Source organism: Phyllobates terribilis, unplaced genomic scaffold (assembly GCF_046119375.1).
Source record: "Phyllobates terribilis strain yellow unplaced genomic scaffold, ASM4611937v1 Scaffold_5__5_contigs__length_657084704, whole genome shotgun sequence".
Classification (NCBI taxonomy): Eukaryota; Metazoa; Chordata; class Amphibia; order Anura; family Dendrobatidae; genus Phyllobates; species Phyllobates terribilis.
Genome location: NW_027362765.1, coordinates 635,301,384 through 635,317,775, shown reverse-complemented (window position 1 = coordinate 635,317,775; position 16,392 = coordinate 635,301,384). Strand labels below are relative to the sequence as shown.

The following is a 16,392-nucleotide window of genomic DNA, read 5'->3' as shown; positions in this document are numbered from 1 at the left end:
GTTTCATTTCTCTGCTATCATTCCTGGGTGTCCAGAGTAACACTGCTGCCTCATTATAGTGAATGAATCCCTTGGGGGTTTCATCTGAATCGCGTCACTCGGAGATTAAGATGGAAAGTGCTCAGCGTAGAGCGGAGGATAAATGTTATACAAAATATTATGTAAAATGTTCCCAACAAAAGCTTCAAATCAATCCGCAACAAAAAAAAACCCACTCTGATCCATCATCTGTTATTGGAAATATAGGGGGCTTCGGCGTTGCTGGTAGTGCAAAGGCTCTGGAAAAGTGAAATTGCTCCTCGCCCCTCAAAAGAAATTCAGCAAATAATGCGCTCCCAAATGCCCCACTCCCTTCTGAACCCCAGTGTGTCTAAACAGCAGTTATCTTCCACATGTTTGGAATTTCTGTAGCAATCAGAGCCCACCTAATTTACAGGTGCATTTCTCTAGAAGCATGAGCTGGGCACAATGTACTGGTCACTACAACGTCAGTTTGCAACTTTCACTCAGCAACATCCACTGCTGCTTGTTTCTGGAAAACACCCAGGGAGTCAAAATCATCACTACACCTGTAGATAAATTCCCAAAGGAGTATCATTTCCAAAATAGGGTCACTTAAGGGGGGATTCTGCTCTTCTAGCACTTAGTGGCTCTGTATATGGTGTCTGCTAACTATTCTAGAAAAATCTGCACTCCTGGAGGCAAATAACGCTGTGTCCCATTAAAAACTTAGGCCTAAAACAACATTTTAGTTGTAAAAATGTCATTTATTCTTTCTTCACTGCCCATGATCACTGCACCCCTAGATGGATTCGTTGGGGGGGTGTAGTTTGTAAAATGAGATCACATATGGAGGGGTTTCTGTTGTTCTGGCACCTCTGGAGCACTGCCAGTGTGACATGGCCCCCTCAAACCTTTCCAGCGAAATCTGAACTCTAATATAGCGCTTCTTCCCTTCTGAGCTTTGCACTGTGACTCAAAAGTAGTTTTTGACCACATATGGGGTATCTGTGTAATCGGGAGAAATTGCACAACAAATTTTGGGGTCCATTTTCTCCTGCTATCCTTGTGAAATTGAAAAAATTTGGGGCTAAGACAAAATTTTTGTGGGAAAAATATATTTTTTTTCATTTCACAGATCAAAGTTGTAAATTTCTGTGAAGCACCTGGGGGCTCAAGGTGCGCACCACATGTGTAGATAAATTCCTTGAGGGGTCTAGTTTCCAAAATGGGGTCACTTGTCGGGGGTTTCCACTGTTTAAACACATCAGGAGCTCTCCAAACGCGACATGACACCTACGCTCTAAAACATCACTGTTTCCTTTTTGAGCCCTGCCGTGCGCCCAAACAATAGTTTTCCCCCACATATGGGGTATCTGCATACTCAGGAGAAATTGCACAACAAATTATATGGTGCAATTTTTCCTGTTACCCTTAGGAAAGTAAAAAAATTGGGGCCAAAAAACATTTTTGTGGGCAAAATGTGATTTTCTTTTATTTTCATATCTTAACGTTATAAACTTCTGTGAAGCGCTTGGAGGTGCAAGGCGCTCACCACACATCTAGAGCCAAATGCTGCTTGGTATTATAGTATTGAAGAACGTCTCCTGGGACACTTTCATGTTCCTTTGTAAAGGCCTCTTCATGGCGTTATAGACGAATCTCCAGCTATCATGGCATTCAAGTCAAAAGCAGGACTCATTGCTGAAGAGTATAGCTCTCCATACCAACCTCTATTGCTGTCTTGTGTTACACTATGATAGTCTTTGAGATATTTGGTGTGAGGTTAATGGAACACCTATAGCTTGATGTCTGGCTTTTAAGCCAATGTTGTGCAAACACCTTCTAATGGTTTGTGTAGACACTGTTTGACACCTTATGTTTTTAAAGTGATGTCTAATTTAATTTGCAGTACAGAATGGTTCACTGCGTGCTATTCTTTGAATCTGATGAGACCATGAAGGCAACACCATAAAGAGGCCTTCACAAGGGAACTTCAGTGGTCCTACTTCTGGTATTTTTGTGTGGGGTGGCATAACGTACAGTAGATGGACCCCTCTAGTCTTCATTCTGGATACACGAACAGCTCGGCTTTACATAGATTTGGTCGTGGAACTGTTGGTACTGCCAATTCTCCAAAGTGTCCAAGGAGCCCAGTTTCAACACAACTCCAGGCCACATGTTGTTGGTGTTATTGAGAACAGCCTGCATGGCCTAAATGTACTACTATGGCATGCATCATCTCTGATCTTGACTCCCATCGAGCACATCTGGATCAGCATCGGTTGACGAATGCAAAGGAAGCTACCAGCAGTGGAATACCCACATTTATTCTGTGTGGCATAACAGTCCTCAGATTGCCATAAATAACCGAATTATTAGCATGCCATGGCATGTTCTGCATGTGGCACTCAGTCAATAATGATTTTGAAAATGTTTTCATTTTTTTTTTATCATTAACATGTCTAAAGATCCTGTGATTTTAATCATTCCATAACTTTTTTTTTCTTGGTGTTGAAATTTCAGTGTATATATAAATAGCACAGGAGACAAAACACATGTTCAGAGGATTGTTAGGGACTCTGAAAAAGGACTAGGTTTGCAAGTCAGTGGCGTGATTGCCATTGTTAGGGCGGCAAACCCATTTAGAGTCAACACTGAGATATAGACTTTAGGGATAGTTTGGTTCTCAGATTCTTTATTACAAGGCAAATGAAATAAGGCACTTATGAACCATTATTCAGCATCTCTTCTATTTTGTGGTAAATGTCCTGAAAATACTGTTAGAATTCTATTTGAACTGCTGAATTTCTTTGCACAATTTTCTCATATTGGGGGTGAGAAGAGTATGAAATAATTTTAAATTAATTTAATAAATATTATGTTTTAGTCCTAGTACTTCGAACACTATATTAACACTCCTGGGTTGTTATTCTGACAGCTCAGTGCCTCTACCAGCATGTGATGGACCCTGAAATTTATTCTAGCCAAAATTGTTGCCTGAAAGTTAAATGGTGCTCCCTTCATTCTTGGCCCTGCTGTGTGTCTAGTAAGCAGATTAGGGCCAAATTAAGAATACATCTGAAAATGGATTAAACAGCACAATAGAACTTGGATTGGGTTTCCCTAATTTCCTTCTCTGTTATAAAAGTGATATTTGTGAAGAAAGAATGCCAATTTAGGCTATGTGCCCACGATGCAGAAATGCTCAGGATTTTTTCCTGAGCGTTTCTGAATCTCCCTGGCAGAAAAAACACATGCGGATTGTCCATGCGGATTGTACATGCGTTTTTCCTGCCAGGGACATGCGGATGTGAAGCGTTCTTCACATGCATTTCCGCATGCGGGTTGACAAGCGCTTTCCAAGCGATTTTAGCATCACTTGGAAAGTGCTTGTCAACTTGGTCACATTATATAAATCCATGCAAACGGCATGGATTTATATAGTGTGACCTTAAAGAATGTTTAAAAATAAAAAAATCTATACTTATCTTCCGAAGGCCCCCGGATTCTTGCTTCGCTCCGTCCTGGCTGCCGGCAGCTCGCGGTACACTACACTGAAGGACCTGCCGTCACATGACTATAACGTCAGCGCAGGTCCTTCAGTCCACCGCGAGCTGCCGGCAAGGGAGGACAAGCGCAGCGGGGGCCATCAGAAGGTAAATATGATATTTATTTTTTATTTTATTCTTTTTTTTTACAGGTTCTGTGGTACCCGGGTCCGGAGGAGAGTCTCCTCTCCTCCACACTTGGGTACCATCCTCACATTTAAACGCTTGGATTCCGCATGTACAGATGCACTGATGCAGAATCCAAGCGTTCCAATGAAAGTCAATGGTGACAATTACGCTGCGTGTCCGCAAAATTAATGGACATGCTGTGTATTTTTCCGCAATGATAATCCGCAGCGGAAATTTCCGCAGCATGTGCACAGCACATGCAGATTATCATTGGGGAACATGGCAGGCCTTCTACCATGCATTTTTAAGCGTTTCTGCAGTGTTTTTGCCGCTGCAGAAACGCTTAAAAAACTCATCATGGGCACACAGCCTTACTGTATTTTGGGGATTATAAGATGTACCTCACCATAAGACACACCTGAGTTTTAGAAGGAAGAATATAAGAAAAAAATAAATAAAACTAAATAGTTTGTCATCCACTCTATTAAATGTTGTAGCATACCATTATAGGAGATCTGTGAATGAACCACTAAGAGTACATGCATATTGTCGAGGACCTAAATATCTATCCTTACACCCTAAGCACTCTTGTAATTAGGGAGAAGTGTAGGGCATTTTACAATAAACCTATCTAGCTATTCTCTAAAAGTGTTTTTTTTTATACTTCCTGTGATGTTTCGTTTGAGAGGTTTCTCCAACAGGATGGTTACAGGAGGCTGGGACTGCACTCGCTTCCCTCCTGGAACAGGATGTCATCAGGGACAGTGGTGCAGTTACTTACTACTGTTTCCTGCATCACCACCCTCTGAAGACGTCTTGGATCAGTGGTATGTAGCACCCTGAGGATTCGGCTGCTACAGGGGTATTGCACCTCAACCCAGAGGTGTGATATTCCACTCCCGGGTAAGGATGGAGTGTGGATCTGAGCTCGGTAGGCTGCATGCACTACACACATCCCATTTCCGAGGAGCAGACCGACGGTACTCCCACTTAGAAATGTGCAGGTACGACCGAGTCTGTTCCTGGCTGGAGTGGGAGGGGGGTGGTACATCCCAAGTAGTGTAGGGGCAGATAGGGGGAGCAGCCTGGGTAAAGATAGGAGCTCATTGGGTGCTGGTCACCTGAGCTCACACATAGAGGGTGTATATAAGGTGGGCACCAACTAAGAACAGGGTCAGTTGCAGAGAGAAAGTCAGCGAGCGGAGGAGAAGAGAGACCCAGAGAGAGAGAGGAGAAAGAAAGAGAGACCCAGAGGGGGAAGCAGAAGAGAGGACTCTAAGATCCCAAATTAAAACAACGGGTGAAGAGCCGGCATTAGGGTACCGGAACCCAAGCTGGTGGGGGCAAAAACACACCCCAGCCAGAGACCGGAGGCCGTGGGCAGCGTCTGCCACGGCCACCCACCACATCCACCACGAAGGCATACCACGTGGAGGGTCAGGGAACCCAAGGCCAAGGGTCACCCAACAGAAGGCCCGAGGGAGCTGGACCTGGGTGGATCAATAGTGGGGACGGCCAGAGAAAGGACAGAAGGAGAGCTCAGGGTCACGCTCCGGACTCGCTTGGGGGTTGGCTGGATCCAGAACCTGGTGGACGCAGCACGGCTCGGGAGGTCACTCGAAGCTGGAGTGACCGGAACATCAGCAGTGAGTAAACATCCTAAACTGCATAACCCGACTCTGTCTCTGATTGCCGTCTACACTGCATCACCACAACCCCCATCCTCTGCACCTGATCCCCCTGAGGCTATACCCCACCCGTTGGGGGTTATATCACCAAAGCTGCACCTGCACCATCAGCCTCAGCGGACCCTGCTGCAGCGGCGGCCATAGTGACCGCAACACAACGGGTGGCGTAGTCGACATTAAGAACTTAATAACATCTGTAGGACTGCCACATACAACTGAGTTTGACACCCTGGGCACGGACCGGGTCACAGCCACTCGGAAGACTACAACTCCCATCTGATCCGGCTCCGGATATTCCCCCTAAAGAATATGGCCCAGGGGGCGCGTCAGGTAGGAGAGGCAAGCGCAGCCCCAGTATTCTGCTTCTATCTCCACTATCGCACTATTATGTTCTATGTCAGAAATGTATCTTCTTCCTTTATAAAGTGAACTGGGATTACATCACAGAAAAACAATGTTCAACTTCATTTTTTCTACCATACACTTTCCATTTTTTGTGACAGACTTGAAATATATATTTGTGTATATTTATTTCACATGACTAGGTTTTTCCTTTTGGGGCCTTTTCAGTCAAATATGTCTAAATTCTTTTATTTTATCATGTTTATTTCGATGTGTATTTTTAGGAAATGTGAATATTACAGTTCCAAATTACTCAGCTGCTGCTTATGACTTCATTCGATCTTTCCGCAAAGGAGAATTGGGAACAGTGACTTTGGATTAAAAAGTACAAGAAGTTGTTTAAAGAATTGGATTTCATACAGCACATGAAAAAGAAAACTCCACTATACTGTCATTTTTCATAACAAAGCTAAGCTTCACTAGTCTTTGGAAAATTTCTTACTGAACTTGATTTTTCCCATGTTATTTTACTGACTATTGCTTGCTTGATAGTATAATGGATTTTGACGACTTAATCTCCAAGAGTTTAAAATAAACATTTGAAGCCGTACATTTAAAATACAACTTGTGTAATAAACCTTGTTGCATAATCCCCATATTAATAATAGACTGCTAAATGTATGTGGGTTTGATTCATCTTCAAATCATGATCCCTATTCATGAAAGAGATTACACCAGAAACCTGGTGTAAAACTCTTTGAAACTGCAACATTTTTGCATAACATGGAGGCAAGCAGAAATTATGCGACTTTTAGCGTTTTTATGCTAGTTTTGTCCAGCATCGCCAAAATGTGATATGCTGGGATAGGGCATGGTGACACCCACTTGTCTAATTCTTGACAACCAAATGATTTAAGAGGCTCGCGCCTTCTAATGAATCAGGTGCCTCTCAATCCAACACACCCCCTCATTATGACCATTGTGAACAATGTCCATCTTGATGAATCTGAGCCCTCTGTATTATTATGAAAGATATGTATTTTTCAGAGGTAACACCCAATACCAGAAAATCGTATGCAGCATAACAATAGAAATGTAGCCTACAAAATTGGAGTATTCTCCCAAATCAAGTATAAATCCATATTGATATATAAAAGACACTTTATTTAATTTATAAAATTAAAATCACATAACAAAGTTAAGAAAATAGATCTCTCGGGGTAGGAATACACACAAGTGCAGGGCAGCAATTGTTGGTGGGTCCTAAGGGAACAGCTGACTGACCCTATTCAACAGTAGCATATAATAAATCCATGGCACATGTAAACATTATAGACGTGGCAGTAGGTAATGTATGGAGTTTGAACAGTCTCCCTAAGGTAGGTGCCTCCACACAGAGAACAACAGTCAAAAAAGCCACCAAGGAGAGTTGAACAGGCAAAATAACAATCGCAGGTAGGATCAGAGAGCTCACCCATAAGGTACTGCGGTTACCACCAGGCCACTCTGCAGCCCCGATGCGCGTTTCGCATGGCTTCTTCGGGGGGCTGTGGTTGTGGAAGGGGTGGGCACCATTATATCTCCTGCACGGACGTATCGCAGGTGACGACGCTGATTGCTGCAGCGCATGCGGAGTGACAGAGCGTCCCCCCGTACCACGTCACATCCGGCCAGTTTCCCGACGGAACCATGGGCAGGGACGCGCAACTAGTGACGTCACTACCCACAGCTCCAACTTACGGAAGCCCGATGGGACGCGGCCAGACCAGGACGGCACTGCGCATGCGTGGCTCAGCGGCGGCCATGACAAGTAGGGGACGAGATAAGGGCACAGGGATACATACTAAATGTATATGACAAGGCTCAATATACAAGAAGGAGGAGACAATGAATCAATATATAAAGAGCAGCTATTACCCTGATCAGGAGAAACAGCAATACAGTATATACATATATACAGATGCAATGTCAATACAGATATAGTAATATCGTTCCATTGAGTAGTTAAAATCTTGTATGTAGTGATCGATTCCTGGTTGGTGAAATCATCACTTCCCTAGAGTGTCCAGTAGTTCCATACAGAAGTCGAGGCATATATATGGTGATAACAAGATGCAAAGCTATAAAGGGAAAAATCAACATAAACAAAAAAAGTTAAAATCACATAAAAAACAAGGGAAAACGGGGTCTATAAAAATGATGAAAAACTATTTATTTCATTCAAACCACCAGGGGTCACCGTGTCCAGGATAGCAATCCAGCGGCACTCAAGCTGCGCCAATATACGTTTATAGTTACCCCCTCTCGTGCCCAAATGTACCATGTTAATGCCTCTAAATATAAGGGATGAGGGATCACAGTTATGGCGCAGCCTGAAGTGTCGCGGGATGGTCTTGAGTGTTGAGACGTCAGGGGTGTCCCGTGCAGCAACCACATCCCTGACATGTTACCTGACACGCACCTGAAATTCTCGGGAAGTGAGTCCCACATAGCTGAGGTTGCAGGGACAGTTAGCCATATATACAATGTATGTAGAGCTACAGGAAATATTGACCGTTATTGGCAGAGAATGACTTAGTACGGATTATATTTCTGCACGCCTTACAGGATCCACACGGGTAACATCCCCATCTTTGTTTAGCCATCCCAAAGGGGGTTGAAGTGGGGGCAACATAATGGCTCCTGACTAACGAATCTCTCAGACTTTTACCCCTCCGGGCCGTCATTAATGGTCTATCTGGCAGGATTTTGTTAAGTATAGGTTCAGTTTTAAGAATTGACAAATGTTTATTGAGGATTCCTCGTATAGCATGCCAATGACTATTGTATGTCGATATGAACCTAATGGGGGGGGTCCTTCTCTGGTGACTTTTTAGCGCTAGTTAGAAGGAGATCACGTGGAGTCCTCCTCGCCCGTCTATAGCCTCTTTTAATACTCCGTGCACTGTAACCTCGTTCATGGAATCTCTGTTGGAGGTCCCGAGACTGAGCCTCAAACGCCGCATAAGTGGAACAGATGCGCTTAGTTCTGAGATACTGTCCCATTGGAATGGCCGAATAGTAGACGGTATGTGAGCTGATGTTGCATGAAGTAATGCATTCACTGATGTTTTCTTGCGAAAAACATCAGTCAGCACTAGACCATCCTATTGGACACTAATCCCAATGTCCAAAAAATCAATATGAGTCGGATCCAATATTTAGGTAAGTCTAATATTTTGGTTGTTTGAATTCAGAGAGGAGATAAAATCACGAAGCTCAGTCTCGGGACCCTGCCAAATGCTAAAGATATCATCTATATATCTGTACCAGCACTGTGCATGGGTAGCGGCGCACGCGCCATCCCCGAAAACCTCTCTCTCCCAATACCCGAGAAAGAGGTTAGCGTAGGACGGCGCACACGCCGCGCCCATCGCAGTGCCGCGTTTCTGAAGAAAAAATCTGTCTTTAAATGTGAAGAAATTATGAGTCAATATGAACTCTAATAATTTCAGGATCAGTGCATGGAGAGAGGCATCTAGATTGCTGGTCTCGAGGAAGAACGCCGCGGCCCGTAGTCCATCCCCATGGTCAATACTAGTATATAATGACTCAACGTCAACAGCCACTAGAAGACTATCTGAGTCAAGGTATAAACCGTCAATTTTCCTGAGGACGTCACCAGTGTCCCTGACATAGGAGGGCAAGGTCTCAACAAGTGGATGTAAATAGTATTCAACGAATTTACAAATGGGATCACACAGCCCTCCAATGCCAGAGACAATCGGACATCCCGGTGGTTCCATAAGATTCTTATGTACTTTCGGGAGTAAATAAAAGGTGGGAATCACTGGGCATTTGACACATAGGCCATCAAAAAAAATTTTCGGTATAATACCTTGTTCATAGGCCCGCTCAAGAATGTCAAAAAGATCTGCCCTGAAAGCTGTCAAGGGATTGTTAGGTAGAGTGATATATGAAGACCGGTCCCTAAGTTGTCTAATGGCTTCTTTCTCGTATTTCGTAACTGGCCAGATCAACACGTTCCCTCCCTTGTCCGCAGGTTTAAATACTACATCCTTGAGCGACTGTAGCTCGCCAAGTGCCATTCTCTGACCGACAGTGCGATTGTCATGTTTAGGTCCCCCTGACAATGTCCTAAGGTCATTACTGACTAGTTTGTTAAATATCTCTACTTGTGGGCAGAGAAGAAAGGGAGGGAAAGCTGTAGATCTGGCCCGAACCGAACAGGGGAAAGTACCTGTTTGGGTTGAGATATTTTCTCTTTCCAATTCCTCTAGAGCTGACAGGGCCTCTTTTTCCACAGTGGTATTCAGATTAACGTCCGACATTGGTTTGGTGTGCAGTTTCTGTAGGATCACCTTTCTAAGAAATAATTGTAGGTCCTTCAGTACTGTAAAAAAATTATAATTATTAGTCGGCACAAAAGTTAAACCCAGAGCGAGGACGTCTCTTTGGTTATCGGACAGAACATGTGTAGAAAGGTTGATTACCTCAAGGTTAGTGGATTTGGATTTTTTCTCCCGGGGTTGTGGGGATGACAATTTATGTTTGGGATAAGATTTTCCCCTCAGCTGTCCATATTCTCTGTTATTCGTAGGTTTGGTACTACTCGTAGTCGGTAGGTTATTTCTAGAGGATTCTTCATCCATAGATGACAGTGATGAAGTGTAACAATAGAAGTGCATTTTTCCCTTAAAAAAAAACAAAAAAGTAAAACAAAATTTTATTCCATATTTAACCTCTTAACACCAAAGCCAGTTTTGATTTTTTAACAAAGACTCGTTTTTAAAATGTTTCAATTTTGGTGGTGTTGAGGTAGCCCCTTCGAAGGAGAGCTAATTTGGGTTGTGATTCAAACAATCTCCAAATCTGCCATTATTTTGTCCAAATTAAATAAATACGATGGATCAGAGATAAGAAAATGGCGCACAGACAGTGTCTCTCAGTGTACAATTCTTGTCTGCCCTCAGATCCCAAGCAACAAGTACGGTATTTTATTACACCCACAGAAGAAAGAGGATGTTTTAGTGCATTACATAAGAAAGAAAATATTTTAATTGGGGAAGAAAGTATTTTAGTTGGGAACAACAAGTTTGTAAATTTTGGATTTTGCTGAAGTCCTTGAAACTAGTTCTGTCCAGTTCCCTATGCCTTCTGTAACAAAGAAAACTTAACACAAAGACACCTCTATATTAGAGGCAACACCCTGTGTTATTGCTTTCGTGAATAACACTTATAAAACTAATTACTAAAATACAAAATTATCAGAGATACATAGGTATATTTAGTTGTCTAAATAATAATCAAAGCAAACTATAAATATTTACCATAACAGTGTGATGATAGTGAGTTTTTCTTTTATGACACTTTTACTTCTTGGTCATTGTAAAGTTAGGACAATAAGACTGGTGATAAATTTGGTGAAATATTAGCAATTTTCAAAATTTTAATTCATATGCCCTTGTAACATAGTTATACCACACAAAATGGTTTAAGAAAGGTAAAATGTAAAAAACTGCAATAGCGCTGCTGCTATAGTAAGATCAGATAGGCAAAGAGCCGCAATCTCAAAGCACCGTATGCCCTGGTGCAAATAATAATGAAATGATAAAAAGAAAAGAGATGCGCTGCAAACCACTCATAAAATACATGTACCTGAAAGCCCGAGTCTCTGAGAGTCTCTGCAGCCCTTTATCTCCGGCGTTAATACGCTGTTTGAACCCATTTTCTGCAACACTCACGACTTGTTCTACAGACTCCGGCACTCGTCCATCACCTCTAGCTGCAGTTGTGACTTCTTCAAAGGACCCCTGGAAGCTGCACGCATTTATCTTCATTTGGACTACCATTTTCTCTAAGACAGGTAGGAATCACTCTCTTGGTATTTTATGAGTGGTTTAAGAATGGTACCTTCAACAAATTCTGCATGAATCAATAGTACAGGCGAATATAAGAAACTTTTGTAATATATCTTAGCAGAAAAATCTGCTTCATTCCGCAACTGATAAAGTTTTTCTTACACTTGAGAAAGACACCTGTCCGGCGTGGAAACTGGAGATGAGCGAACCTTTCAATGTTTGGTTCCTTTCAGCACAGCAAACGTCCCAATGTTTGCTGAATAGTTTGCCGAACAGTTCGTTGAACATGCCGAACCCATTGGATGCAATGGGAGGCAAAACCAAACGCATACACAACCCCTTCAAACAGGCCCAAAAGCTGCTTAAACAGCTTAGGGGCAGACACCAGGAAAAGTGGCATCAACTGACCCACAGTGCAAATTTTATAATGGCACAGCAGTAGTCAGCCATGGGCCATGCATGAGGTATCATGGTGTGGGCCAGCATTTACAGCTTTGAATTTAACTTCAAATTAAGATGAGGTGGGTAAGGAATCGGTGTATGCCTGCTGTGCTGGGAGCCCTGATATCACAAGCCACAGCTCAAGCTGCTTTTCTGCTCAGCCACACTCAGATGGCAGAAAAATGAGTTTTATAGAATACTATTGTTACAAAAATTTAAGGATAGTAACACAGGTAGTTGACTGAAAGTAAGTGGAGGCCTGCCGGTCTGAAGGCCCTACTGCTACAGGCAACACACATGAAGGAGACCCAACCACGAGTCTTCACACCACCAAAATGGCATCAATTTCACCAGAGTAGAAATAGTATAATGAGGACCTCTTCCACTACATCAAGCCCAGCAGATGGAGACCCAACCAGGAGTCTCCATATTTAAAAAAAATAGTGTTAACATCTGCAGCAGCAACAGCAGGCACAGATGCCATGAAAAAAAGATATCACAGACTGCAATTACATGAGATCAATGCAGCACACTAAAGTCTTCACCATCACCTAGTCTCTACAGTCTGCGATTGTGGTGCAAAAGTCCTTGGAGATGCATGACTTGTTCATCTTGATGAAAGTTAGGTGGTCTACTTTTTCAGGGGACAGCCAGCTGCGCTTATCCGTCAGGACACCACCAGCAATGCTAAAGACACGTTCTGAGAGAACACTGGCTGCTGGGCATGATAAAACCTCCAAGGCATGACAGGCAAGCTCAGACCACTCTTCCATTTTTGAAGACCAAAATTTAAAAGGGTCCAAACCCTCCCTGATGGTATTGATATTGAGCTTGAGATACCCCTGCACCATCCTCTCCAGTCATTCACCATGTGTCAGATTTGTACACTGTTGTGCTGGTGCACGAGCTGGTCTAAAATGTGTGAAAAGACTCACAGAAATTGCTTCTTCCACATACGCTGCTGCTGCTGCTAATGTGTTTGCGTTGACAGATTGACATTCCTGAGGTTGGAAGTCTACACCTGCGATGCATACTGGGTGCCTCACTGATATCTTGGGGAAAACCTCTCTTAAGGTTGTCTAAAAGAGTGTTTCGATACTCCAGCATGCGCGGGTCTCTTTCCAGGGCGGTAAGCATGTGACAAAATTTACTCTTATAACATGGATCTAACAGAGTAGCAACCCAGTAGTCAGTACTATTTTGAATTCTAACCATATGGGGATCATCATGTTGCAGATAGTGCAGCAAGAAGGTGCTCATGTGTCGGGTTCGTCCATGCATTTCAAGCCCATGTGTGTTGGTGGCTGGGTAACACTCATGCTTGTTTCCTCTGTCCCATCCCGCCAATCACAAACAACAGAGAGGGGATGATTATCCTCTTCATTTCCTGACTTGCTTGCCCATCACCTTTCTCCTCCATTTGTTCCTCGGCTCCTGCACCTTCACTAACAGTTTGTGTGATATCACCAGCCCCTCTTGATCGCTGTAATCCACCCTCCCTTGGCACCTGCCTGTGTGACGACAGTCTGGAACTTAGAGAAATTGTTATCCCTTCTGCATCCTCCTCTGCTTCCTTCTCTTCCTCTGGGACCACCACCTCCTCCTGCAGGCTATTCAAAGTCTGCCACAGCATGTAGATGACTGGAATAGTGAGGCTGATGATTGCATCATCAGCAATAACCATCTTAGTAGCCATTTCAAAATTGTGCAGAAGAATGCAGAGGTCCTTAATCTGTACCCACTCCACAAACGTGATTTGCACCATGCCCGTTCTGCGTTGGCCCATGCCATATGACATGAGATGCTGTGCCAGAACTTGTCGCTGCTGCCACAGTCACTGCAACATGTGTAAAGTGGAATTTCACTGTGTCGGCACATCGCATATCAACCATTAACTGGCAGGGACAAAGAGCTCTGTATCGATGCAAGTCGATGACCTGAGGGGTGAGAATAGCGGAAGTGGGCACACAGCTTCCGTGTTTTCTGCAGCAGTGCATCTAGGCCGGGATAATGACTTGCCCCAGCGTAGGGCCGTCACCAGGTTTGCACTGTTAGCGCACACGGCCTTCCCTGGCTACAGGGTCAGCGGAGACAGCCATTGCTCAAACTCGGCCTGGATAGCTGTCCACAACTCTTCAGCTGTATGACTGCAATCTCCAAGGCATTTTAATTTTAACACTGCCCGATTGCAGTGAGCCCTGGCTGCGCAGTATGGAGGTGGTGGGAATTCGCTCTGCACTGTTGGAACACGTGTCTCATTAAGGCTGAGCTTGAGGGCGCAGGTGGAGGCCCTAGAGGAGGTGGAGGAGGCAGAAACAGTGGAGGAAGTGTTAAATACAGAGGTTTGTCCTGCAAGCCTTGGGGATTCCAACACTTATGGAGCTGCCCCTTCCCCCACATCCACCAGAGTCACCCAGTGCCCAGTCAGCGAAATGTAACACCTCTGGCAATGCTTACTCATCCAGGTGTCTTTGGTGAAATGCGCCTTGGCTGACATAGATTTAGTCAAGGAACGGGTGATGTGTGGAACATGCCGGTGTAGCACAGACACAGCTTTCTTAGAAAAGTAATGGCGACTGCGCAAATGGTACTGGGGGACAGCGATGGCCATCACCTTTCGGAAACAGTCTGTATTCCCCTGGCACAAAGGCAGCATTTCTATGGCCAACAGATTGGAGATGGTGGAGTTCAACCTCTTAGCTTTGTCATGTGTACAGTCATGGCCAAAAGTTTTGAGAATGACACCAAAATTATATTTTCACATGATCTGCTGGCCTCTGGTTTTTATCTGTGTTTGTCTGATGTTTATATCACATACAGAAATATAATTGCAATCATATTATGAGTACCAATAGGTTATATTGACAGTTAGAATGAGTTAATGCAGCAAGTCAATATTTGCAGTGTTGCCCTTTCTTCTTCAAGACCTCTGTAATTCTCCCTGGCATGCTATCAATCAACTTTTGGACCAAATCCTGACTGATAGCAGTCCATTCTTGCATAATCAATGCTTGCATTTTGCCAGAATTTGTTGGTTTTTGTTTGTCCACCCGTCTCTTGATGATTGACCACAAGTTCGCAATGGGATTAAGATCTGGGGAGTTTCCAGGCCATGGACCCAAAATCTCTATGTTTTGTTCCATGAGCCATTTAGTTATCACCTTTGCTTTATGGCAAGGTGCTCCATCATGCTGGAAAAGGCATTGTTGGGCGCCAAACTGCTCTTGGACGGTTGGGAGAAGTTGCTCTTGGAGGACATTCTGGTACCATTCTTTATTCATGGCTGTGTTTTTAGGCAAGACTGTGAGTGAGCCCATTCCCTTGGCTGAGAAGCAACCCCACACATGAATGGTTTCAGGATGCTTTACAGTTGGCATGAGACAAGACTGGTGGTAGCGCTTACCTCTTCTTCTCCGAATAAGCTGTTTTCCAGATGTCCCAAACAATCGAAAAGGGGATTCATCAGAGAAAATGACTTTGCCCCAGTCCTCAGCAGTCCACTCCCTGTACCTTTTGCAGAATATCAGTCGGTCCCTGATGTTTTTTCTGGAGAGAAGTGGCTTCTTTGCTGCCCTCCTTGAAACCAGCCCTTGCTCAAAGAGTCTCCGCCTCACAGTGCGTGCAGAAGCACTCACACCAGCCTGCTGCCATTCCTGAGCAAGCTCGGCACTGCTGGTAGTCCAATCCCGCAGCTGAAACAGTTTAAAGATACGGTCTTGGCGCTTGCTGGTCTTTCTTGGGCGCCCTGGAGCCTTTTTGACAACAATGGAAGCTCTCTCCTTGAAGTTCTTGATGATGCGATAGATTGTTGACTGAGGTGCAATCTTTGTAGCTGCGATACTCTTCCCTGTTAGGCCATTTTTATGCAGTGCAATGATGGCTGCACGTGTTTCTTTAGAGATAACCATGGTTAACTGAAGAGAAACAATGATACCAAGAACCAGCCTCCTTTTAAAGTGTCCAGTGATGTCATTCTTACTTAATCATGACTGATTGATCGCCAGCCCTGTCCTCATCAACACCCACACCTGTGTTAATGGATCAATCACTAAAACGATGTTAGCTGCTCCTTTTAAGGCAGGACTGCAATGATGTCGAAATGTGTTTTGGGGGTTAAAATTCATTTTCTGGGCAAATATTGAATTTGCAAGTACAGTAATTGCTGTTAAGCTGATCACTCTTTGACATTCAGGAGTATATGCAAATTGCCATTACAAAAAATGAAGCAGTAAACTTTGGAAAAATTACTATTTGTCTCATTCTCAATACTTTTGGCCATGACTGTAGGAGGAACTAATCTTTTACGTGACCACAACTGCAGGGCCCAGGGCTGGCTGTAGTGCTGAGAGAGGGTGGAGTAGGGTGAACATGCCAAACTGC

General features: G+C 43.8%; 1 protein-coding gene across 1 annotated transcript in view; it reads left to right on the top strand.

The window, feature by feature from the left end:
• Window positions 1-14,720, top strand: part of LOC141273800 (mitochondrial ribosome-associated GTPase 1-like) — a 334,821-nt gene extending 320,101 nt beyond the window's left edge. Inside the window, exon 11 of the mRNA XM_073686165.1 lies at window positions 5,995-14,720. Within this exon, the coding sequence (XP_073542266.1) occupies window positions 5,995-6,092 (98 nt within the window). The 3' untranslated portion in view covers window positions 6,093-14,720. The remainder of the gene's footprint in view (window positions 1-5,994) is intronic.
• The last annotated feature ends 1,672 nt before the right edge of the window (window positions 14,721-16,392 follow it).